The sequence below is a fragment of the Euphorbia lathyris genome, chromosome 4 (assembly GCF_963576675.1).
Source record: "Euphorbia lathyris chromosome 4, ddEupLath1.1, whole genome shotgun sequence".
Taxonomy (NCBI): domain Eukaryota; kingdom Viridiplantae; phylum Streptophyta; class Magnoliopsida; order Malpighiales; family Euphorbiaceae; genus Euphorbia; species Euphorbia lathyris.
The window spans coordinates 23,379,096-23,405,438 of record NC_088913.1 but is presented as its reverse complement, the minus strand read 5'-3'; the positions used below and the strand labels follow the sequence as shown (position 1 = coordinate 23,405,438).

The 26,343-nt window shown below is 35.4% G+C and overlaps 2 protein-coding genes across 2 annotated transcripts; one reads left to right on the top strand and one right to left on the bottom strand.

The window, feature by feature from the left end:
- The first annotated feature begins 2,023 nt into the window (after window positions 1–2,023).
- Window positions 2,024–4,546, top strand: LOC136227294 (squalene monooxygenase SE1-like). The gene is made up of 8 exons (XM_066015942.1): window positions 2,024–2,321; window positions 2,647–2,758; window positions 2,856–3,030; window positions 3,133–3,301; window positions 3,383–3,601; window positions 3,676–3,951; window positions 4,034–4,312; window positions 4,414–4,546. Exons 1-8 carry the CDS (start codon window positions 2,103–2,105, stop codon window positions 4,495–4,497), a joined length of 1,533 nt encoding a protein of 510 aa, XP_065872014.1. The 5' UTR covers window positions 2,024–2,102; the 3' UTR covers window positions 4,498–4,546.
- Window positions 4,547–4,555: 9 nt separating this feature from the next.
- LOC136227293 (receptor-like protein kinase 7) lies at window positions 4,556–7,998 on the bottom strand. Its single transcript, XM_066015939.1, has 2 exons — window positions 5,270–7,998; window positions 4,556–5,177 (listed from the first exon to the last, which is right to left on the bottom strand). Exons 1-2 carry the CDS (start codon window positions 7,836–7,838, stop codon window positions 4,795–4,797), a joined length of 2,952 nt encoding a protein of 983 aa, XP_065872011.1. The 5' UTR covers window positions 7,839–7,998; the 3' UTR covers window positions 4,556–4,794.
- Between the last annotated feature and the right edge of the window lie 18,345 nt (window positions 7,999–26,343).

The window sequence follows — 26,343 nt, the reverse complement described above, 5'->3', positions numbered from 1 at the left end:
AATTTGAATCGGTTAACCATTTAATCGGTTTTTTAAAAACACTAACCATACACCAGTCCATTAAATTCAGTTAACCACTAATCAGTTAACCAATTATTTCGGTTGGTTAACCTTTTATTTCGGTTCTAACAATTAGTAAATAAAAATAAAAATAATAAAATAATTCTAATCTTTATTGTGAGGGAGACGACGGGTCAATGGTGAGTTGAAGAGATTAATTGCGGAGAGAGAGATGTACATGCATTATGATCCCTCAATTTTGATTCTGTTAAATTGTTTAGCCCCTATATCAAATCTCCGTCTAAAAATGTGTTAAAAAAAGGCAAAATGCCCCGAATAAAACTTCTGGCTATAAAGTTTTGCAAAATAAGTAATAAAATTTTATCTTTATTTCTATCCAGAAACATAAAAGAAAAAGAAAATCCTGCATAAACTGAAATTAGAGAGACAGTAACAAATTAACTGAGAGTCATTTACACATTTTCATCTCATTTGATGTTCAATAGAAGGACTAAACCATTAAAAGTGAAAAAATTTAGAGACATTATAATTAAATATTGGATTGATTAATGAGTTATGAAAAACTATAGGGACTAAATAATTATTTACCCATATAAATAAATTTATTTTAATATTTTTTTAATATTTAATTGAGATTCGGTCGTTTTCGGTTAACCGCGGTTTTTGGAATAAAGAAACCGTAACTGTAATCGTAACCATTAACCATTATTTTTAAAATTAAAAACCGTACACTTTCGATTAACCTTATTTTCGGTTTGGTTTTACGATTTTTCAGTTTTCCGGACTTTTATGTACACTCCTAACCAAAATGGTGATTAATCTATCAATTTTAAAGTAAATTAAGAAATAATTTCCTTAATTTACTTCAATTTATATGTGATGTGTGAACATTGTTGTCAAAACCGGAGAGGCCAGAGAACCAATAATGACAAACGGTTAAAGGTTTAAGCTTCAACCGATATTGAACTGGGGTTGAACCGGATATCAAAATATTGCGTGAAAACCAATACTTTTTAGTTTATTAACCTTTTAACATAGAATATGATCATGATACAAAAACATGCTCTAGCTGAATTGACCCGTTTAATAATAGGGCAAAGTACAAAAATAATGTTTGTGGTTTGTCTTATTTACAAACAGAGGTCTATGGTTTAAAAATTTATAAATAGAGGTCTGTAGTATGATTTAATTTACAAAATAAGATATTTCAAATTACATTGTTATGTTCTGATACAATCAAGAAAATTTTTATTTTATTTTTTAAATTACATTTACACATTGATAAAATATATATCAAAAAATTAAACTTGCAGTTGTGTAAAATGAATTTCAATATCAATTTTAGTTCATAAACCGTGAAATTAGTAAAAAACATAAAATTTCCACCATATTTAGAGAGCTGCATTTTGGGAGAAGGACCTTGTTTCGTTGATATGTAGGAACAAATTTTTTTCAAGATAAAAATGTTATTGATTGCAATCAGAACTCAACAGTGTAATTTAAAATACCTTATTTTGTAAATTAAATCATACCACAGATCTCTATTTGCAAACTTTTAAACCACATGCTTCTATTTGTAAATGGGCCTGATGGGCTTGAACTTTTAGTGTAAATCAACATATACAATACGTGTGAACAGGCCCAACCCATTGGTCCGGGCATGTACACAAGCCCACAAACAAGCCCAAGCTTTGACTAGATTTCCTATTCTTGCTTTAGACTGCAGACTGAATTACATTATTTTCTTATTTCAAACTAGACTTCAACTTCAATTTAAGTTATTCTCTATTTTGTTTCTATTTAAAAATCCATGAAATTTTATTTAACCTTCAAGAATGCATTTTTATGTTTTAACTTATTCAATCAAATAAAATAGCAGACTGATTATTTAGTCAAAGTCTTTATGGAAGAGCCTTCTAACTTATTTGGTTGTATAAGGAAGTTCATTGACTAAAAATATCATTAACAACCTATAAAATGCTCATAAGATTTGTTAGCAAGTTCAAGATAAACATTTCTTACTTGAATCAATCTCCAAAACACAAGTTTTAATCTCATTCCCTTTCACTACACACTAAAACATGGATTATATGCTTGTAATTGAAGGAATTATAGCTTCACTTTCTGCATTGGTTTTCTTTTTTACTTTGAAAAGAAAGAACAACTTCTCCGAAACGAAATTTGAGAACGAAACTCGGTTTACGAGCTCCATCGATGAAATGGATCCATCTCCATCTCCTGAAATAATCATTGTTGGAGCTGGTGTTGCTGGTTCTGCTCTTGCTTATGCTCTTGGCAAGGTAAACAATCAAGCTAGTTGAACATTCATAATTCATGTAATAGGTTTGTCGTAATGTCTTGAATTTGTATTACACACTATGACAGTATTGGCTTTCGGTTTTCTACTTGGAAGCCATGTCGGTTTAGGATAAGTTGAGTACTATAACGTGTAATCTGATTTCCGCCTCCTTAATAAAAGCTATTCTCTTTCTCCCCGTGGACTAGCCAATATAACGTTGGTGAACCAAGTAAAATCTGTTTTTCTTTTCTTCGTTATTTATCTTTCGCTAAATCCACCCAACAATGTTTATGTATGATTAAGAATGTTTTGATTACATGTTGCAGGACGGACGACAAGTGCGAGTAATCGAAAGAGACTTGAATGAACCTGATAGGATTGTTGGTGAACTTCTGCAGCCTGGTGGATATCTCAAACTCATTGAGCTTGGTCTTGAAGGTACATTCAATTCAATGCTTGACATGAACTGATTCTTCAATTAGTACATTGTAAAAGTATGTAACATTTCGATCTTTATCCGGTAACATTGATGCAGATTGTGTGGAAGAGATTGATGCTCAACAAATTTTTGGATATGCAATGTTCAAGGATGGCAAGAGTACCAAGTTATCTTATCCTTTGGAAGGTTATCAGTCCAATGTTACCGGAAGAAGCTTTCACAACGGGCGATTCATTCAACGAATGCGCGAAAAAGCTGCATCTCTGCCTAAGTAAGTTTCAACATTTGCTAAATTCTGTTCTCTGCAGTTTTAGCTTCAATGTTTTAAAAGCAATATGAGTATTCATATTCTTTGTTCATCTTTTTTTTGTAGTGTAAGACTGGAACAAGGAACTGTGACATCACTAGTTGAGAAAAAAGGAACTGTTAAAGGAGTTCAATACAGAACCAGAGATGGTCAGGAGAAGACAGCTTATGCTCCCCTTACTGTTGTATGTGACGGTTGCTTCTCAAACTTGCGCCACGCTCTCTGCAACCCGAAGGTAAGGATACTAAGTCATGTAACTAAGATTGTAAAGTAGCACAAGACATTTAACAGAAGTTATTCCTTATGAACTCTACAGGTTGAAATCCCGTCTTGTTTCGTCGCTTTGGTGCTAGAGAATTGTGATCTGCCTTATGCAAATCATGGACATGTAATTCTTGCAGATCCATCACCAATCTTGTTTTATCCCATTAGTAGCACCGAGATTCGTTGTTTAGTTGATATACCAGGCAAAAAAGTACCATCCATCTCTAATGGTGATCTAGCTCAATATCTGAAAAGCAATGTGGCACACCAGGTACATGTTCTGAATTTGCTTCATATTCCAAAATGAAAGAAGTCCATTTGACATATGGTTTGCATTGCTTTCAGCTGCCATCTGAGCTACATGACGCTTTCGTAGCCGCGATTGAGAAAGGAAACATACGAACAATGCCAAACAGAAGTATGCCAGCATCTCCTCAGCCAACGCCCGGTGCATTGCTGTTAGGAGATGCATTCAACATGAGGCATCCATTAACTGGAGGAGGAATGACTGTTGCACTTTCCGATATAGTTCTATTGCGCGATCTTCTTAGGCCTTTACGCAACCTGAATGATGCCTCTACCCTTTGCAAATACCTTCAGTCCTTCTATTCTCTCCGAAAGGTGACTTGACTTAACTTTATACATACTTCTGGCATTACAAGTAATTATGAATAACTCAAGAGTGTTGCTTGTATCTGTGCAGCCAATGGCATCTACCATAAATACATTAGCAGCTGCTCTTTACAAGGTTTTCTCTGCATCTTCTGATTCAGCAAGAAATGAAATGCGCGAAGCATGTTTCGACTATTTGAGCCTTGGTGGTGTATTTTCAAATGGACCTATTTCTCTACTCTCTGGACTAAACCCTCGTCCTTTAAACCTCGTCCTGCATTTCTTTGCTGTAGCTATCTATGGAGTTGGCCGTCTAGTACTTCCCTTTCCTTCACCTAAAAGCATCTGGAACGGAGTTAAACTGATTTCGGTACCCATCTCTGATGACTATAAACATATATACATGTATTGTTCGTCCTTTTAATTTCTATCTTCCAATTTATAACCGTCTGCAACTTTTCTGTTTTCCAGGCTGCATCAAGAATTATATTTCCTATAATGAGGGCAGAAGGAGTTGCACAACTGCTCTTCCCTATAAACAGGCTCAGCTGTTGAATTTTGTATCTAAGTTGTTGAATTTTTTATTCATTTATTCTTTGATTAAGAACAGTGATTTCCATGTAATTTCAGATCATACTTTATTAAATGATCATACCACAAGATAATATATTACATTTACATGGCAAAAATTATTCTGTAACTCTTACAAGCTAAGAACTTAATACTACAATGTTCTTTGAAACTTAAGGTTTCCTTGCCTAACTCTAACATCAAAAATCCTAAACAAAATTACATACTCATTACCTTTTTCTTTCAGATAGCAAGATTCGATTTGCGAGATTAAACATGCTGCTATACTTTTAAGTTTTCATCCACACAAGTTTCACCTTCTTTCTTAACAACAATAATGTCTGAAAGTTTATGAGGTTCAGCATCTTCTAGCATGTTTACTACCATCCTCATTGTTGGTCTTAGCACCGGCATTCTTGCAGTACAGTGAACCGCGATTCGCAGAACTTGAATGGCATCCTCCTTCAGGTTCTCTAATATGTTCGGATCCACTATATCGAGTGCACTTTCTTTGCTAGTGATTTTGCTGCAAACCCAATAAACAATGTCTTTGTTCTCCCCAAATTCAGGTTCAACTGGCCTTTTTCCTGTCACTAACTCCATCAGAACTACTCCGAAACTGTATACGTCGCTCTTCTCTGTTACCTTGCATGTATATGCATATTCTGCATATCATAGTGCAGAAAACAGTCAATATATGAAAGAAACCAGGCGAATAAAAACCGAACAATGAATGACATTAGTAGAGAAATGTTACCTGGAGGCATATATCCATGAGTTCCTGCAATGTAATGACTCCAATCCCCTCCACCACCGTTCTGCACAATCTTTGCTAGTCCGAAATCAGCAATTCTAGGCCTCCATTCCTCGTCTAACAAGATATTGCTCGACTTCACATCTCGATGAATCACCGGTTTATCAAACCCATGATGCAAGTATTCTAGTCCCTTTGCAGCTCCTAATGCAATTGAATACCTCAACTCCCACCCCAACATAATCTTGTTACAAGAATGTAACTGATCCCACAAGCTTCCATTCGGAAGATATTCGTAAACAAGTAGATTGCTATCCTCACTTGTAATACTACAATACAGCTTCACCACATTCATATGCCTAACAGCACTCAAAGTAGCTACTTCTGCATCAAATTCTGCTGACCTGACATTCCTTTTAGTCAATATGGCTGAACTGCTATGACATGTTTTTCGATCATTGGGATTCGATGTCCAGATATGTTTGACAGCTACATCATTCCCGGTACCAAGAGCAACTTTGTACACGTTTCCTGATCCTCCTTTTCCAATCAAATTCTCTGACTGAATAGCATCAATTACGTCCTTCTCGTTAAAACTTACCACTCTAAAAGACTTCATATCCCATGAACTGCCTTTCAAAGTATGCTGATGATCATGATTGTTCAATCTCCACTTCTTTACTAACAAATAAACAGCACAAATGACCAGGGCTACTAATCCAGCAGCAAAACAAGATAACAGTACTCGAATATGACTCGAATTCTTGACTTTCACTGTGCAAGAACGGATAGTCCTCAAATAATTGCTGCACAAACCTGGATTTCCTTCAAATCCTTCACGAAATACCCCGAGGGATAAAGCCACAGGTATTGGGCCAAACAAATAGTTATTTGAAAGGTCAAGATTGCTTAGTCTTAGAGATGAAAGAGAAACAGGAATTTCACCGGAAAGTTTGTTGTTGGATAAGTTCAGGGAGTTCAAAGTAGGCAAATGTCCAAGAGTTTCTGGGATTTCCCCGGACATTAGGTTCCCGGAAAGGTTCAAGACAGTCAGAGAAACACATGAGCCTAATGACTCCGGCATAGTACCAGAAAGCATGTTGTTGTTTAAGTAAAGACTGCTTAGTTTCTTCAACTGACCAATAGTTTTTGGGATTTGACCAGAAAATTGATTTGAACTCAATTGTATTGAAACTAAAGAGGAAGCATCAGAGATTGCAGCCGGTAATTCACCCGAAAATCTATTGTTGGTTAAGATAAGCAACCCCAAAGATTTAGCATTACCAATATCAGGTGTCAATGGACCTTCAAATTGGTTCATGCTAAAATCAACAACAATAAGATCAGGCAAACCCCATATACCAGCAGGAACAGAACCAGAAAGCGAATTGTTGTTCATTCGTAAACGAATCAAAGACTTACAATTCGAGTAGCTTTCAGGGATTTGGCCAGTGAAATTGTTCTGCAGGATAAGCAAATCAGTCATTTTACCATTCTTGCACATGTCAGGAGGTATCTGACCTGTAAAGAAGTTCTCTGAAACATCAATGAAAATGAAATCTCCCCAAGATCCAATCTTCTCAGGAAGTGCGCCGGTGAACTTGTTCTTGTAAAGAGAGACTCCTGTAAGGTGCTTCATTTCACCAAACTCCTCAGGAATTTCACCAGAGAATTGATTCTCAAAAAGCTGCAAAGAAGAAAGCTGTTTCAAGTACCTCAGCTCCATAATATCCCCTTCAAGATAATTCGTTGAAGCGTCGAAATTCACTAGGCTTGTAAGATTTCCAAATCCTGCCGGAAGTTTTCCAGTCAAGGAATTGTTATAAATCTCGAATTGCCAAAGCTTGCTCAGCTTCCCAATTCCTTGAGGAATTTCTCCGAACACCTGATTATCAGAAAGTTCAAGATTCTCAAGCAACGTGAGATTCGATATTTCCTCAGGAATCTGGCCTTTGATGCTGCAATTAGATAGATAAAGCCAGTGCAACTTGTTGAGCTTTACCAGCTCAAGAGGAAAGGAAGTTGTTGCAGAAAATGGATTATCCCCTAAGCTAAGAAATTCAAGATTAGTAAGATTTTTCAGTGAATTCCATGGAAAAGAACCCGAAAAGCCACTCATATTCAAGCTCAAAACCCTCAATTCATGTAAACTAGACAAGTCAGGAACTTCTCCAGAAAACGAATTCCTCCCCAAATCCAAAACCTGCAAGCTTCTGCAATCTTTCAAGTCTGGAGAGATGACACCATGGAGGAAATTATTCCCCAAAGAAATCTTCTCCAGAGATTCCAAAGCACAGATTGAATTGAAAGGAAGAACACCATCAAGCTGTTTTTGAGGAAGATTGATTTCCTTAACGAAACCATTATCATCACAAACAATTCCAGTGAATTTGCAGATAGAATTTGCAGGTATCCATGAATTGAAAACGTCTGTATTTGAATTATTAAGAGCAGATTTGAAGTTTAGAAGTAGTTGAAGTTCATCTGATGTAGATGGAGAAACTAGCATCAGAAAGAGAAGGAAGAAGAACATTGGAGAAAGGTGTCGCCGGAAAATTATTGCGACCGACATGCCGGCCGGGGAGTCAGGGGATAGGGGAGGTTTTTATTGTTTGGAGAGTGGAAATGTCGGAAGTGGCAGACTTCAACATATTAGGCCACGAGGTGTTGACATTAGTTCACACCTTACCTTACCTTACCCCATTAATGCTTTTTAATAGAAGAAAAATCAAGCAAGTAACCATGGGAACACAACACATATTAATTGAAGTAAATGGGATTTAAAGAAAATTATTTCTTAATCACTATTATTTTGGTCGGTATTAAAATTAGGAAAAGTATAAAAAGAAATATATGTGGCTTGTTAAATTTTACAAAAAAAGAAAAAAAAAATTATGTGATTTAAAAGTTTATAAATAAAAATATGTGTATACATTTTAAATATATTATATTGTTAAATTCTGATTATAACTACAGTAAAACCTCTATATACGAATATACTTGGGATCGGACTATTTATAGTTGAGGGTATTTAAAGTCTTGTAACGTTAATATTAGTTGAGGGTATTTTAGTATTTTACATTGTTGTATATATTAGGAAATTGAGTTGTGTTTAGTTAGTTAGTTAATTAGATAATTAGTTAAATCAAATTCTTCAATCTCTTTATAATTTCTTCCTCTTCGTCAATTCTACTTTTTCATTTCTTCAATCAGATTTGTAATGGTATCATAGCATGTTCTATGCGTAACTTCAAATTGATCTATTAGTCTTTCTTCAATCTGATTTTTCTTCATTCGGTTTCTGATTTCAGTTTTTCTTCTGTTTTCTTTGTTGAATTTTTATTGTAGTATCAATTTCATAATTAAAAGCAATATGACTAATCCTTAGCAACAAACCACTTGTGTTTTCACATTATTCATTGAATCCACCAAGCTGTTACTACATACATCCTGGAGAAAATCATAGCTTGGTTTTTATAGATCCTTCATTAAATCCAGTAAGTTGTTATTACATGTCTACATATTTATTTTTTGAATGCTTATTTATACAAATGCTTAATTCGGATCGGTCACTTGGTTAAACTGAGAGATTTTCTAGTTCGATTGGTCATTTTTGTTGAAACACCTTTCCACATGATTTTGATTTGACAAAATTATTTAAGTTAATCTCATGATTAAGACAATTAAATTTAAGTGCTTTGATTTAATTATATTAATGTGTTTGTTCAATGTTGAGTACAATTATAAATGAGAACAGAAACAAAAAGTACGACAGAATGAAGTCAGCATGAGGCATAGAAGCTGAGTAGAACACAACTCAACACCTTAGAAGAAAAGTCTTCCTCAGAACAAATGCTTGAAGACGAAGTTGACCGAAGAAGCTGAGTAGAACGTGACTCAGCCTCGCCAGAGACGAAGATCGAAGGCAACGTCTATTAAAGTCAAGTTGAGTGTTCATCAGGACAGCGCCAATGATCCGTTAACTAAAAGACAAGATCCGACAGAAATCTGTGCCAATTCAGAAGCTTTGGAATTACGCAAGGAGACAGTTTCGAGATGCATGTGTCAACTGACATTTGGCTAAAAGACGAAACTGGCGGTAGAAGACGAACCTGGTGGAAGAAGACAAGCCTGACGCCTGCTAAATTCAGACGACAGGATTGACCTGTAAAACTGTATGCTGACCAGTGAAGGACGCAAGAAGACCGTTTGAATTCAACGGATACATCCGAATTCAAATGATTGAAGCCTCAGAATTCACTATAAAAGGACAAGTTCTTCACTTGGATCCTTTGCCGAAGTACAAAAGAGAAAAACATACATACAAGCACATACAAACAAGAAAAAGCAAATACTTACACCCAATTCCTATTTCTGTGTAAAAGTCTAGATTGAATTTGTATTCATCTAAAGTGTTCTCCATCTAGAAAGAACAAATCTGTATCAATTGTAAAGATTGAGAGAGTGGTGCTGAGTACTCGGTTTTAGTACTCAGCGGTAGAGAAAATCTGAGTGTTTGGTTATAGCACTTACTAGGGTTGAGTAGACGAATAGAGGAAGGTACTCTTGCATACTCAACTGCTTGTAAACGGTTTGTGCTCTACCTTTAAAGAGCTCAGTATTGGATTGAAAAAGCGCGGAAGGATTCTGGGGACTAGACGTAGGCGGTGAGGCCGAACCAGGATAAGTCTGCTGAGTAATTTCTAACTCTTTCTCTCAATATATATATGTATGTGTTGCTTGCTTGCTTAAATTACTCAGGATATAAATTGTATAAGCTGACACTGAGTAATCAGAGTGCTGAGTTGGAAGCTGACCTAAGTGTTAATTCCCAACTCACAAGTAAAACGGTTCTAGTCAGCCTCTGACTAAAGCTGTCTTACATCTCGCTCGGCCTTGCTGACCAAAACTGTGTAAAGTAATTTAAAGAATTAAATTAAGTCAGCATAATTAAGCGAAAAAGTTATATTAGTTCCTAACCCCCCCTGGAACTAATTACACGGGACCAACAATTTTTTGGGTTTGGTTTGGTTAACTATGGAACAAGTAAAGCTTTAAATCTGAGGAGGTTAATAGGGATGTTTAATCCCCATATCCATCTTAAAGCAGGACATTGCTATTTATATACAAGTGAAAGTAAAATGCTAATACACAAAGATACGTTAATATGGCATTATCTTATTTTAACCAACACATATTAACTATAACCATTCTCTAATAGCATCCCCTTAAGATGAAACATGATGAATATTCATCTTGACTAATGTTGCAGACATTTGTGAAGCAGTTAATGGCTTGGTAAGTAAATCAGCCAACTGTGTTGTAGTTGAAACATAGGGCATGCAAATAAACCCTCTTTCCAAATGTTTCCTGATAATGTGACAATCTATGTCCACATGTTTCATCTTCTCCTAAAATACATGGTTAGCTGCAATATGAATGACAACCTAATTATCACAATAAAGTGGTATATGTAGCTATGGTTTAAGCTTGAATTCTCTCAATAGATATGACAACCATTTCAACTCACAATATTTGGTAGCCATGTCTCGGTATTTAGCCTCTACTGAACTCTTATTGACAATGCTTTATTTTTTAATTTCCAAGAAACCAACGCTGAAACCAAGACTACACAATACCCTGTCACCGATCTTTTAATGATTCTACACCTTCCCCAATCTGAATTATAGTAGCCAATCAATATCTATAGTTCCTGTATATCCACTATTCCTGCTTTGTAAAACAACCCAAGTTGAGATGTACCCTTTAAGTATCTTAACACATATAAAGCTGCTTCCATTGGCAATTTTGTAGGATTCCCCATGTATTGACTAAGTTGTTGTGTTATAAAATATATAAGGCCTAGTAAACCCCGAATATAAAAAACGACCAACTAGCCTCCTTACGGATATTGTCTTTTATATGCATCAGAATCTACTATCAATAGAATACATAATTGATGATGATCGATTGCTACTTTAGCTTCTTTCATTCTAGAATCTCTAACTAAATCATGTGTGTATTTAGTCTAAGAGATTAGCAATCCATGCCAAGGAAATATTTGGCATCACCCATATCTTTAACGGTAGAGCTAACATCTAGCTCTCTCTTGACTTCTTGAATTATCTCCAAAGAAGTTTCACTGATTAACACATCATCTATATACACAATAAGGACTGTGAAATCAGTATTTGTAGACTTAGTAAAAAGGCAGTAGTCATGTATAGACTTGTTAAACCCCAATTGCCGCAATTTAGTTGAAAATGTCTTATTCCATTAACGACCAGCTTGTTTTAGACCATATAATAATCTGCTAAGCATGCAAACCATGCCAGGAGATGCTTTGTCATATCCTTCTAGAGGACACATATATGTCTCTTCATCAATTAACCAGTGAAAATATGCACTATTGATGTCAATCTGATGTATTGGCCAATTAATATAAGCTATATAGCTAAGAACATGCTAACAGTAACTACATTGGTCACATGTGAGTAACTGTCATAATAATCCACCCCATACTATTGGTCATATTCCGTGGCCACTAATCTAGCCTTATATTTGGAAATTATTCCATCTAGTGCGTACTTAACTCTTAACAACATATTGCTTTTAATAGCCATTTTCCCTTCTGGAATAGACATTAGGGTCCAAGTCTTGTTAACCTCTAATGCATATATCTCATGTTGCATTGCTGATTCCCAATTAGGGTCCCGTTTAGCTTCTAAATTAAGAAATAATTTTCTTTAATCTAATTTACTTCAATTAATATGTGTTAATAAGAATTGCTAAAATTCTAAATGCATTAGAAATCAGAATCTAAGGTCTTTTTAAAAGTTACAAATTTAGGGGCACAAAATATAAATAAAAGTGCCAAAAAGTCGAAAATTTAAGTTATGGAAAAAGGGCTAACATAGTTGAACGAGAAGCCATTTCCTCTTAGATCCCAACACGACATGCTGGCGGGAAGTCTGTGCGGCCGCTTTGCTGGACAATTTTTGAACAAATTTCCTTGATGGCCTCCCATCTCTTCCTTAACTGAAATATCTCCAAATAAAACTCATTAAATCCCAATAAAATTAGCTTTTTCTAAGGATATATAATTCCCATTTTAAAATAGAAAAGTCAAATGTAAACTTGAAAACCTAACTTAATCTAATATATACAATTAAAACCATAATACAAATGACAACTAAAAATAAAAGATTAAAAATTCTGGAAAAATAAATTAAAATTTCAAGAACATTAACCTATCTAAACTATAAAAAATGAAAGTATATGAGTGAAAATAATTGAAAAAGTTACCAAAATTGAAGGACTTTGACTCAAATTCATAGAACACGTTTACACATGCATTTTGACCAGAAAAGTGATGAAAAATGATTTAAACTAAACAAAAAGACTCTAAAAATCGTTTATAAATATGGGGATTAAACATCCCTATTAACCTCCTCAGATTTAAAGCTTTACTTGTTCCATAGTTAACCAAACCAAACCCAAAAAATTGTTGGTCCCGTGTAATTAGTTCCAGAGGGTTTATTTGCATGCCCTATGTTTCAACTACAACACAGTTGGCTGATTTACTTACCAAGCCATTAACTGCTTCACAAATGTCTGCAACATTAGTCAAGATGAATATTCATCATGTTTCATCTTAAGGGGAGGCTATTAGAGAATGGTTATAGTTAATATGTGTTGGTTAAAATAAGATAATGCCATATTAACGTATCTTTGTATATTAGCATTTTACTTTCACTTGTATATAAATAGCAATGTCTTGCTTTAAGATGGATATATTTTTCCTCACTTCTTGATATGTTTATAGTTAGCTAGTCTAAAAGGGCTAAAACTTCTTCCTCAGTTACAAACAACTTAATATTTCATGAAGGGACTAAACAAATAGAATTGGATTGCCATTTTTTCAAGAGAATTTCAAAGTAGGATTGGTTCATCCAATCCCAATTTTATCAGCAAATGAGTTGGCTGGAATATTCACAAAAGCTTTATCTACAAAGTTATTTCAACCTTTTTTATGAGAATGCTACCATTTCATTAAGTAATAATAAGATTGATAGTACAACATGAAAATAGTAAGGAATAAAACCTCACATACATATAGGCAAAGCCTATTACATGAACCACGAAGGCAAGAAAAAGACTACAAAAAGCAAAAAAAAAGCCACGAAAGGTACAACTAAAATAAAAGACCGTTGAAACATATATTTATCATAACCCCAGATTCGCATCGGAGCAACTGTAGTCCAATTTTTATCCTTTGAACCATTCTGAAACATCGGATCTAAGTCCCTTCTTTTGCAACTACGTAGATCCAGTGATCTACGGATAAGATCTACCTTTTCCGCGCTTGCTACAACAGAAAAGGTTATAAAAACAAAGATTTTAACAAACAAATGCACGACAAACGGATCCAGAGATCGGATAAAATATGTCAGATCCGACCAAAATAAAATGATACAAACAGAAAACGAAGGGAAAAACAACTAGCACAAAAAATAAAGAACAGGGGGAGGAGGAAGAAGGAAGACAAGCTTCCTTCTTCCTCCTCAACTAGATAGAAGTAGTCTTGAATTTTGTTGTAAGATCGGGGCTAAACCAGATATTTTTTAAAGAAGTGAAAAGGGGGAGAGGTCGGTTTCCGGAAAGGAGAAGAAGAGGGGTGGTGGGCGGTGGAAGTAGGGAAGGAATGGAAGAAGGTAGAAGAACCTAGAGAGAAGGGGGGCTTCTCTCAATCAACAATTATGTTTCAACCTTTTCTAACCAAGCTATGAGTATTGGGATTGCACAAAACTAACCGCAAAACCGAAAATAATAATAATAATAATAATAATAATAATAATGATGATAAATCATTCTTATAGATATTTTTTATTAGATATAATAATAACAAATCAAAATAATAATAATAATGTTAGAAATAATATGTTATTTTTTACCTTAGCTATCAACTTAAACTTTTGGCTTAATACATCCGTTGTCATCTGAATTTGTTCAAAAAGTTTGATTGCTCCGCTGAATTTATATGGTGTCTCATTAACCTTCTAAACGTACTTAAAGTGTCATAATTAAATCTCCAAATCAATAAAAAACGCCATAAATATGTACACAAAAGAAAGTTAATTTGTTTTAAAACTTAAAATCATAAAGTAGACCTTTATTTTTTAAATTTTGAATTGTTTTAAAGACTAAGACAAATTAAAATATATATCATTTTAATCAAGTTGGAGCAAATGGATCACAGTAAGCAAGTTCAGGGGCCAATTGGTCACTTTAAACAAATCGAGATGGCCAATGTGTTATTTTAAGTAAGTTGAGGAGGCTAATAAGACAACATCTAAGTTGAGAGGGACAATCAAGCTTTTTGAACAAGTTCAGGGAGCTTTGATATATATTAAACCTAAACTTTTAGTTCAATTGACTCCATGACATGGTATCAGAACCTTAATGTATCCGAGGTTCAAATCCTAACAACTCATTTATTAATGAATTTAAAAACATGGTTATATATTCGCAAAGCAAAATAATCATACTGATTTCAGAAACTATTTTTCTAAATTAATTATATACATTAAATAAATGATGAAAAAATTTACTAAGAACTTTCAAAATTAAAATGCACACCGTGATCTAAACCTAAACGCTAAGAAACTCTTGTTTTCTTCATCCAGGTTTTGAGGTTTTCTTCCCCTTCTTTGTTTTGTTTTGTTTTCTTTTTTTTATTGAATAAATTTTTTTGATTGATATATTATGATAGATTTGATAGCTATTTATTTATTTGTAGTTTTTTGTTTTTTCTCCCTATATTGGTGATTGTGGTCTGTCCCCCTATATGACTGGTTATCGTCTGTCTTCCTATAATATTGTTACCATGTTTTCCTTAATGGAAAAACATGAGAGGTTTGTCTATCATCACATAGATCTGGCTTATTAAAAAACTATGAAGTCATTCTTAGAAAAAAACTACGCCAAAACCCCCTTCAGACGACGGTTAAAAACCGTCGTCCCGCGAGATATAAATTTGTCACGGGACTCGCTGCCGTTTGTTGCCCCTTCAGACGACGGTTAGGTTCTATCATGTGACGGTACGACACATGACATTATCCTATATGCGTACTGTCATATTAAACTTTGTTACGATACAGCTTATTTATTATTACCGTCACCTTTAATGTCATCACATGACATACTAATAATTAAAACCGTCAAGTTTACGTGTGGGAAATTTGCATATTAAATTTGCGATGATAGTTCGTATAATAATTTCTGTCGTCATAGCTTGTTTTAGATGGCATAGGTCTTAATCAATCATGTCAAATGATATATTTTCAGATGACAGATTCGTTTATTTCAATGTCTTTTTATTGTTCTTTGTATGACATTTTTTAAAATTAAAATGTCACTTTTATCCTTCTTCTTCGTATGGATTTCTGGTTTTTACCTGAATAATTAACACACTCAAATATGAACATGAAATTCTGTATAACAGTGGTTTTAATTTTATTGGATACCAATACTCATAATCTGTTTACATTTAACATACATTCCTGAATTAAAACTAAAAAAAAACCAATACATATATATCCAAATTCTGAAACAAAATCGATCAATTCATGTATCCATATATTGGAGTCATTATTAGGCCTATAATCCCAAAGTCTTGATATCTGCAAAACCCAATGCAGGTCATTAATACATAGCATCATTACACATAACCCTAACCGCACTAATTAAGACTTTTTCCCTTTCACGACCTTTCACTTAGCCACCACTATCATATCACTATAAATAACAAGCATATCACAATCATTCAGTGTCCATTCAACCCAGAAAACTTACATTATACAATGGATCACCTTGCTCTTGTTCAACAACAGATAATTGCTGAGATGGAGAAACTGTACATTGAGAGCCCAGGGTGGCTTCTGGCCATCGATGGTATGTCAATCCATATATTGTTCTTTAACTCTTCCTGGTTTCTTCTGTTTACTTGTAATGATTCTTCTTATCTTGGATGATAACAGGTCCTTTGGATGATAACTTCTTCAAATGGTCGATCAGAATAAAAGAGCCACAATACACCCCATATGAAAGGGGTGTATTTGAAATCAGAATCAGCTACCCTCCGGATTTCCCAGACAGACCTCCAACAGCAATATTAACTTATCTCCTTAAGATATATGAACCTACATGACATTGTATACACATACACTAATGAATGTCTCTTCTTATTCTCAGTTTCGCTTCCGGAATAAGATTTATCATCCTAATGTGGCTCCTCAGGGGATGATTCATCTTCCCTATCTCCTTACTCGCCCTCCCTTTCCCACTGCCACAGTTTAGATATGCCACCATTTATCTATTTCATTTGATAAACACTTAATCATGTTTGTGATCTAATTATTCTATGCATTTTGTAGCTGTTGTGGCACATATATGATCTACTACTACAGCCCCACATTGAGGCGTCATTCCTGGGCAAGAAGCAGTTGCTGAGCAATACCTCAACAACAGGGAAGTGTATGATGTGCTCGCTTGGAGATGGACTAAGGAGTATGCAAAGTGGATATGAGGGTGTCCAAATCTCCTAAACTATCTTGACTAAGAGAAAGGAGAATCGAAAGGCAATGTGAGCTCCAAATGTGGTTCTCATTCGAATTCCAAATTTCCTTTCTCTAGTCAAGATAGTTAATAAGCTTTGGACCTTCAATTACAACCGAAAGGCAACACTCATCCCCCTTTTTGTAATATAATGTAGAGCTTGCTATTCAGTTCGTATGTATATGTATATTCAAGTCATATCAAAAGACATCTTATCGTTTGCAAGGCATATCAGAACATGCAAGTAGCCTAAATTGACCCTTTTACAATGTTCCTCCCACTTGGATTGTACTCGTTGAATAATGAACTTGGTAATGAGGTTTATGATGCTGTCACCACAAGGGACTCTCTTTGTACTGAATGCATCATAAATCTATCACCATTCTGAATGCTTTTTTTTGTACGCTAACAAGCTAAGTGAAAAGGAACATTATAAGAGTATTCCCATATCACAATGAACATTCATATTGTTAGACTTTTCCTAATGAGCTACATGCCCAATGAACATTCATACACATACTCAATTAGTCTAGCTTCCTCAATAGAACATAAAACAAGTCAACATGTGCTTCATACACATACACATACACATACTCAATCAGTTCTAGTAGTATAGCTCGTAGGTATAAGAGTATTCCCATGAGTTCTAGCTTCCTAAACAGTTATATAGCAATGCACATACCAATCATTTCATAGCAATATAACTCACATTCATACCAATCACTTCATTCATGGTTAATGTATTTAAGCAAGCAGTTAATAACAATGCACATACATAACCCTTTACAATGTTCCTCCCACTCGGATTGTACTCGTTGAAAAGTGAGCACGGTGGTGAAGTTTGCAATGCTCTAACCACAAGTTCATAACTTATGCTGGTAGCATCGAAAACTCATCACCATTCTGAATGGTTTCAATCAGATAACAAGCCAAGTGGAAGGTACATTGTAAACATATCTCAGCAGCATCACCCACAACATCATACATATACTCAATGAGTTCTAGTTTCCTAAACAGAACATCAAACATAAACATGCTTCATACACATACTCAATCAGTTCTAGCTTCCTAAACAAAACATCAAGCATAAACAAGCCAACATACTTCATACACATACACATACTCATTCAGATAACAAGCCAAGTGGAAGATATATTGTAAACCTATCTCAGTAGCACCACCCACAACAACATCATACATGCAACCAATCAGTTCAGACCAACATAACAATAATATATACTCGATAAGTTAAAGAAATCTTCCCATATGCTAAACGCAAAAGCTGATTGACAATCTCTTCAGTCAGCCTTTCCCATGTAGCATTCTTACAATCCCTGCAAATATTATGTTCAAATAAAAAGGAATCAGAACATCTTCAGCATCAGACACTGTATTGCCCTCGGTTAAAAAAAAATAAAGACCCAAGCTTTTCGGCAGTGAATTTAGCAATGAATACAATAAAATCAGTGTATCTAAGCGAGAGATCTAACCCTTTCAACGATAGGTCTGAAAATCATTAGATCCTTATTCCAGCTGCTGAAATCGACATACACAAAAGTAAATCGGATGAGGAAAAGATAGAATAAGGAACAATGAAAATCAATAGATACTTACTAGTACCGTGTTTCGAGCTCACTAATTGCATGTAGGAATCAACCATGAAGATAGAGAGAGATGAGAGGGATGAAGATTATGTAACCTAAAATGGGGTTTTGGATGAGAGAAAGGGTTTATATATGAGTTGAAATTTCAGTCAAACCATCGAGCGCCTAAATTTGGTATATGGCCACGTAAGTGAAATTTCATTTGCCGCTTTTTTGTTTTCCTCATACAATGACAATCATTTATTGTAGGTGTCATCTGATGAGCAAGTGAAATTTAACAAAAACGTACATTTTCTTTGGATGACAGGATTCTGTCATCGGAACGCCACATGTGAATCGAGCGCATTTTTAATTACGCTTTCAGATGACAGAAATTTAAAATACTGTCACGAAAAATATTAAGACGACATGAAAACAAATATCTGTCATGTATATTGTGTCATGTGAAAGGGAAAATGACATAGTGAAAAGACTATGAAGTCGATTCTGGATGGAGTGTGTTCAGTGGCGAATCCAGGATTTGAGAGAGCAGGGGGCAAAATTCTACGTAAAAAAATTTTAGACAAAAAATATAAAATTGTTCAATTTTTTATGAAAAAAAATGTAAAATTGTTCAATTTTTGGTGACGAAAAATGCAAAATCGTTCAATTGTCATACATTATTTTCATGATTTTTTTTGATAAAAAACGTAAATTATAATGTTTCCGACTCGTAATCATCCATTTCCGGGATTCTCGGGTTGTTACGCATCAAATATCCCTAACGTTTTGGGTCAGGTGCAATTTTACCCCTAACATCTAAAATGGTGCAATTTTACCCATAATATTTGTAGCCAAGAGTTATTTTATCCCTAACGTTGATAAATTGGATCAATTTCAGACACTATTATAAAATACAATCATTTTTTTCTTTATTTTGCACCAATTGCATCTCAATTTTGTAATTTTGCACCAATTTTACCCCTAACGTTGATAAATTGGATCAATTTCATACACTATTATTCATGAGCGAGAAGAGAGTTTGATGAATTATTTATCAAATTGACCCAATTTATCAACGTTAGATGTAAAATTGCTCTTGACTTCCAACATTAGGGATAAAATTGTACCATTTTAAACGTTAGGGATAAAATTGCTCCTGCCCCAAAACATTAGGGGTATTTTTGCACTTTAACCCTTATTTTAAGACTAAATTTTTTTTTTTTAATGGGATGTAGGGGGGCAAATGCCCCCTTTGACCCCCTCTACATCCGCCCGTGAGTGTGTTTTATGTTGTATCAAAAACAATTTCAAGCACTATTACTCTATCACGATCTATGATATTGAAGATACAAATTCAAAATTCTCTGTTATATTTTTGGATTATAATTTTATCGAGATGTTTTTTTTCAATGAATCAAACGATTATCTTTCTTAAAAAAAAAAAAAAAAACTTTCTCTTAATGTCACAATTTACATTTTATTGGTTAGTTTTTCTAATTCTATAAGCCCTTCAATATTTATGTATATAATAAGTAATGGATAAAGTGAAGAGAATATATTTGTATTATCCAAGGAAAGAAGATACTATATGGTATATATGAATAAAAGAACAGTACTAATTTTGGGTAAAAATATGACTTGGTAATAGTAGTACGGAAAAAAAATTTTCTGTCCCGAATTCCCTGTTTTCTTCCCTGTCTCCCATTCAATTTTTGACACGTGTCCCTTTAACTACACTTTAACCAAAGTTAAGTATATCTAACCATAGTTAGTAGCAATAAAGTAAGATAAAAGGGACACGTGCCAAAAATTGAATGGGAGACAGGGAATTCGGGACAGAAGATTTTTTTCCATAGTAGTACTATAAATAAAAGGGTAATTAATTTATTAGTCCCTATATTTTGACAAAACACACTGTTTAGTCCCTGTATTTTCAAAAACACATGGTAAAGTCCCTAACCTTTTTCTCAGTGAACTGTTTAGTCCTTCCGTCTGTTTGTTAGTTTTTTTTACCATTTATGACTTCGGAAATGACTAAATTACCTTTACTATTTACCTTCAAACTTTAGAAGAGGAAATCCAATTTAGAAGAAGAAGCTATTTGTATGGAGAACAAGAAAAAGAACAGACCTAATGCTTACGAATTTGAACGATTAAGAAGAAAATCAAGAAGAAGAACACTCAAAGTTGATTTCAGATGCATTAGAGTTTAAAGGAAAGGAAAATAAAGGAAAAGAAGAACGCAGATCCAAATTGACTAATAAAATCTTTATGAGAGTCTAATGACATGGACTAAACAGCTCACCGAAAAAAACGGTAGGGACTAAACAGTTCATCGAGAAAAATGTTAGGGATTTTATCATGTGTTTTTGAAAATACAGGAACTAAACAGTGTGTTTTGTCAAAATATAGGGACTAATAAATTAATTACCCTAAATAAAATAATGCATGACATATGCATGTGTGGAGGGAGAGCATTTATTTGAGTGAATTTGTCAGCTTGTGAAACCGAACATAAAAGTGTAGGATGGCTTTGGCCGCCCATGTTGACTTGTACTGCACTTGTCGTCACGTGGAAAATTTCTACTCATAAAGTACTTACTTACTAGAGTTTTATCTAATAATAATTATAATAAATACTAAGCTTATGAGAGTATATTAGAAATAAGTGCCCGTGTGATAATTCTTTAATTAAAAAAAAAATTCGTTAACATTTCACAGTAAAATATTAAAACTATTGGCAATATTAATAAAATATATTCTATTAATAATAATTTTTAATTAAAAAATTTATTTAATATAATAATATTTTAAGATATTAAATTAATAAATTTAAAATAAAAAATTTATTAAAATTTATTAAATATAAAAACTAAAAAAGAAATATATGGGTTCAAAAAAATATATATTTTTAAAACTAAATAGTTATTATTTTTAATTAATGTTACTAACACCTAAATATATATTTTTATTTTTTTTATTTTTTTTTAGAAAAAGAAAAAAAGTGTTGCGATGAAATCGAGAGATCCACGAGAGGCGAGAGGGGCGCTGGGGGTGATGGGGGAGCGGAAGATCGATGGTGATCGGAGGGAGAGGTCGAGGTCGGGCGGCGGTACGGGTATGGAGGCGGTGATGCGGGCGTCCCGTCCGGCGGAGGAGGCGCGGGTCTCTTCGTCTTGGGCGATGGGTTCGGATCTGTTAGGAGGTGAGGGGGAGTGTTGTGCGGTGCTATACTGCTGCGGTTTCCGGCGGAGGGAATACTATGGAGGCGGGATCTAATGGTGTGAGGCCGAAAGGGGCGCCGGCTAGGGTGGATACGGAGATGGGCTCTAGTATGATGGCGGCAGATGTGGCTGTGCCGCCTAGAGCCGCGCCTGCCGTTTTCTCTAGCAGCGGTTCTAGCTTTGTTGCTGGATCCGGTATTAAGGATAGGGTCGGGTTGTCCGGCCAGGCGGGTTTGAATTCACATAATGGGCAGAAGGCGTCCGTGGAGATCCCTGCGGAAGAAGTGAATTCATCAATAGAAATAAGGAGTAAGGAAATAATGATGAATGAGGTTCAAGGAGGTACATCTCCGGGGAATAAGAAAATGAATTGGAAAGATACTGTGTTGGGCATTGTGGAGGAGGATAATTCCCTGATAGAAGGGATGGAAGAGGAAGACTGGGAGGAGTTTTTATCTGACTCAGATGTGGAGGACGAGGAACATGAGGATCCTTTGTGCCCTGTTATTCGTCTGTCCTCGGCTGACAAACGATCCCTTCGATCAAAATGAAAATTGTCCTTAATTGTAACAGTCCTAGGGAAAAAAATTGGATTTAGTTATTTTGCTCAGAGAATCCGGGCTCAGTGGGCCAAGAAAGGGAAAATCAGTATCACTGATTTGGAGAATGATTACTATGTAATTAAGTTTACACAAGCTGAGGATTATGAAGCAGTCATTAATCCGGGTCCTTACATTATTTCCAATCATGTTCTTGCGTTAAGACATTGGGTTCCTAACTTTAATCCTAGGGACTGCTCGGTCAATAGGATTTTGACTTGGGTTAGATTCCCGGGTCTACCGATTGAATATTACAATGAAATATTTCTTAAAAAAATTGCTGGGCTTGTTGGGAAAGTCCACCATGTGGATAAAACAACTATTGGAGTCGAAAGAGGCAAATTTGCTAGAGTATGTATTGATATCGACCTAAAAAAACCACTTTTGTCTAAATTCTTTCTTCAATATACAGTCTACTACATTGAGTATGAAGGGATTCATAATATCTGTTATGAATGCGGGATGTTTGGTCATACTTATGAGGGATGCCCTAAAAGAAAGATGGTGACTATGGAGTTAGGGGAAACTGTCAAGGCTAGGGAGGAGGATATCCATGAGGATGTGAGGAATTTCGGTCCTTGGATGGTGGCTAAGCGATCTGGGAGACGAAGGACTCGAGCTCCTGTGGCCCATAATCTCCCTCCGGACATTAGTAATGAGCAGATCCGGATCCAAAATGATCATGGGAAGAAGGAGATTTCCATCCCTAAGGTAAGTGGGGCTACTGACATCCCTTTGAAGGTATGTTCTGGATCTCGCTTTGGGGTTCTTCCGGTGGATGGAGAGCAAGACCCAGGTCCTACTGTTGATCAGTCAGAGTTGGAAATTCCAGATTTAGAACCTGCTGATCCTGTAGAGAAGAATGTGGAGACTGACAACGCTTTGTTTGAGTCCAAAGATGAGTCCCAGATCTGTCCTCAGGTTCAAATTCTTCAAGGTTCAGAGTCAAATAAAGAGGTTAGTTTTTCTAAACTCAGTATTGAGGCTAGAAATGGGAAAAACATGAAGGTCAATAAGATGAACATGAAGAAACTTAAGGTTAGTCATAAGACTAGCCAAACCTCTTTTAGGTTCATAGAGAAAAGGGGGGCTACTGGTACCTCTGCTAGGCTCGTAGGAGCCCCTAATAAATATCTGGTTTAGATTGTTTGGGTCTGTGTTGTGCATTCCTCTTTTGATGGATTTGTTTGTTTGGAATGTTAGAGGAGCGGCAAGCAAGGCGACCCGTATCCATGTTAAGGATTTGATTAAACAGTTTAACCCTTCATGTTTTGCTCTTTTGGAAACAAATATCAGCGGAGCTAAAGCTGATGACGTGGTGAAGTTATTTAGAAGTTGGAAGTGTGTCAGGTCTGAGGCTTGTGGCCGGGCTGGTGGTATTTGGCTTTTTTAGAAGCCTAATCTGGTTCAGTTGGATATCGTCAAAATAGATAGACAATTTATTCATAGTAAAATTACCTACCCTGGGAATAAACCCCTCTTTATTACTTTTGTGTATACGGATCCGATTTTGGTCAACCGTAAACGTCTTTGGGAAGCCTTATCTTCTTTCAGTACGAATATGGTGGAGGCCTGGTTTGTTGCCGGTGATTTCAATGATATTGCAATTATGAGTGATCAGAGAAGGGGTGGGAATCACTATATCAATAGATGTCTTAATCACAAGAAAGACATGGATGGGTGTGGTTTAACTAATATTGGTGTTGCGGGGCATAAGTTTACCTGGAAGCGTAATAGTACCTTTGTTCGGTTGGACAAAGTCTATGCTAATATTGTGGCTCAGAGCTCTTATCCGAAGGCGGCCGTGTTAAACCTCCCCTTCCGTCATTCAGATCATTGCCCTATCCTTCTTAGGTTGGTGAGAGCTCCTCGGCCGAGAGGGGAGAGACCCTTTAGGTATCTGGCGGCGTGGGAATCTCATCCTGATTTTAAGAACTTTGTGCATGATAATTGGAAACCTCATTCTGATGTCTTACTGGCTGCGGAGGGTTTCAGAACCAATGTGGTGAGCTGGAATAAGAACACTTTTGGCAATATTATCATAAGGAAGCAGAAGATTCTGAGAATAATGGAAGGTATCCAACGTAGCTTGGAGAACAGGTTTGATCATAGTCTGAGTTGTCTTCTTAGATCCCTCCAGAATGAATTGGAAGTTGTGCTGTAGCAGGAGGACTTACTTTGGTTTCAGAAATCAAGGAAAACCTGGATCAAGGATGGAGACCGCAATACAAGGTACTTCCATCTTTCTACAGTTATCAGAAGACAGAGGAATCGGATTGATGCTATTAAGGATACGAATGGTAACTAGGTTTATAAGGAGGAGGAAATCCGTCTTTTGGCCCTCAATTTTTACAAAGAGTTATTTAAAGAAGACCCGGTGGACTTAGATTGTGCTCTGGCTGTTTCTACTTTTCCTGCTGTTTGTGAGGATAAGGTTATTGAAGCTTTTCACCCTACTGACCTGAAAGAGATTGGCCAGGCTGTGTTTAGCATTGGTGCTTTTAAAGCTCCTGGGGTTGATGGGCTCCCGGCTGGTTTCTATCATAAGCACTGGGAGACTATTAAAGAGGGAGTTTACAGTTTTATTAAAGGTGTTTTTGATGGATCTGAGGATGTTGGGCTTGTGAATAAAACTCTTCTGGTCTTGATGCCCAAAGTGGAAAAGCCTTCCTCCTTCTTACAGATGAGACCTATTAGCCTTTGTAATGTGATTTATAAAGTGCTTACCAAAATTGTGGCTAGTAGACTTCGGTGTATTCTCCCTGAGATTATTAGCCAGAATCAAGGAAGTTTTATCCCGGGAAGACAGATGATGGATAACATTGTTATCGCTCAAGAGATGGTTCATTCGATGAAGGTCAAGAAGGGTAAGAGGGGAATTGTGGCTCTTAAGCTGGACCTGGAAAAAGCTTATGATCGGATTAACTGGAGCTTTCTTCTTGATAGTTTGGAGAAAGCTGGGATTCCTGATAGGGGTGTTCAAAATTGGTTGGGTTATTATAACCCACCAAATTTGAACCCATCCAACCCATGTAAGATAGGTTAAGTGGGTTACAATGGGTTAGATGGGTTGAATGGGTTATAAAACTTATATTTGATGGTTTATCATAACCCATCTTAATAACCCGTCTAACCCACTCAACCCATATAATTCTTCATATTCTCACTTTATCTTTTATTTGTCTCATTTAAATTTTAAAAAAATATGGTTATTAATAATATGATATTTTTTAAATTAAAAAAAATAAAAATTGTAAAACCGGACAATTGAGAAAACAAAAAAAAATCTAAAAAGGAAAAAATGCGTACTTGAATCGGACATGACGCCCAAATCGTAGGGTGTTCAAAAATTGAACTGGACCGAAATAACCGACCGAACCGATGAAATTCGGTTTTTCGGTCTATTTGATTTGGTTTCGGTTCTAATATATATAATATTTCGGTAATTTCGGTCGGTTCGGTATTTATGATAAAATCACCGAAATAACCGAACCGACCAAAATAAATTCTAAATAGATTGAGAATTATAACAAGATGATTAATAGTTTTCTAAGTTTTTTTATAATATTTCGGTTTGGTTCGGTTTTCAGACTGAACCTACCGTTGAACACCCCTACCAAATCGATAGTGAATCGAGCGAGTACACCGATTCTGGCGATTCATGTACTCCACTAAAAAAAATATGTTTAAAATTTTAAATGGATAAAAAAACAATGTTGGTAGGGGTGTGCATCGGTTCGGTTTAAACCACATACCGAACCGAACCGTATGAATTCGGTTTTTCGGTTCGGTTTTTTTGACATTTCGGTTTGGTATCGGTTTTAATTTTAAATATATTTCAGTATTTGGTTCGGTTCGGTTTGACAAAAAAATATAAAAAAACCGAACCGTATCGAATTACACATATTTTACATTCATATATCATATATTGTTAGGTTATCAAATTAGATTTCAATGTCAATGTTTTTGTTACTGCGTTTGAATTGGTCACTATCCTCAGTTATTTGTCATTTAAAGGTTCAACACATTAGAAAACATTCACAATCTGGTAT

Bases quoted from the DNA above. Each gene is read 5' to 3' on its own strand.
- LOC136227294 (XM_066015942.1), top strand. From the start codon at position 2,103: ATGGATTATATGCTTGTAATTGAAGGAATTATAGCTTCACTTTCTGCA. The intron at 3,031-3,132 runs GTAAGTTTCAAC...TTTTTTTTGTAG, and splicing joins AAAGCTGCATCTCTGCCTAA to TGTAAGACTGGAACAAGGAA. The intron at 3,952-4,033 runs GTGACTTGACTT...GTATCTGTGCAG, and splicing joins CCTTCTATTCTCTCCGAAAG to CCAATGGCATCTACCATAAA.
- LOC136227293 (XM_066015939.1), bottom strand. From the start codon at position 7,838: ATGTCGGTCGCAATAATTTTCCGGCGACACCTTTCTCCAATGTTCTTC. The intron at 5,178-5,269 runs GTAACATTTCTC...TATGATATGCAG, and splicing joins TCATGGATATATGCCTCCAG to AATATGCATATACATGCAAG.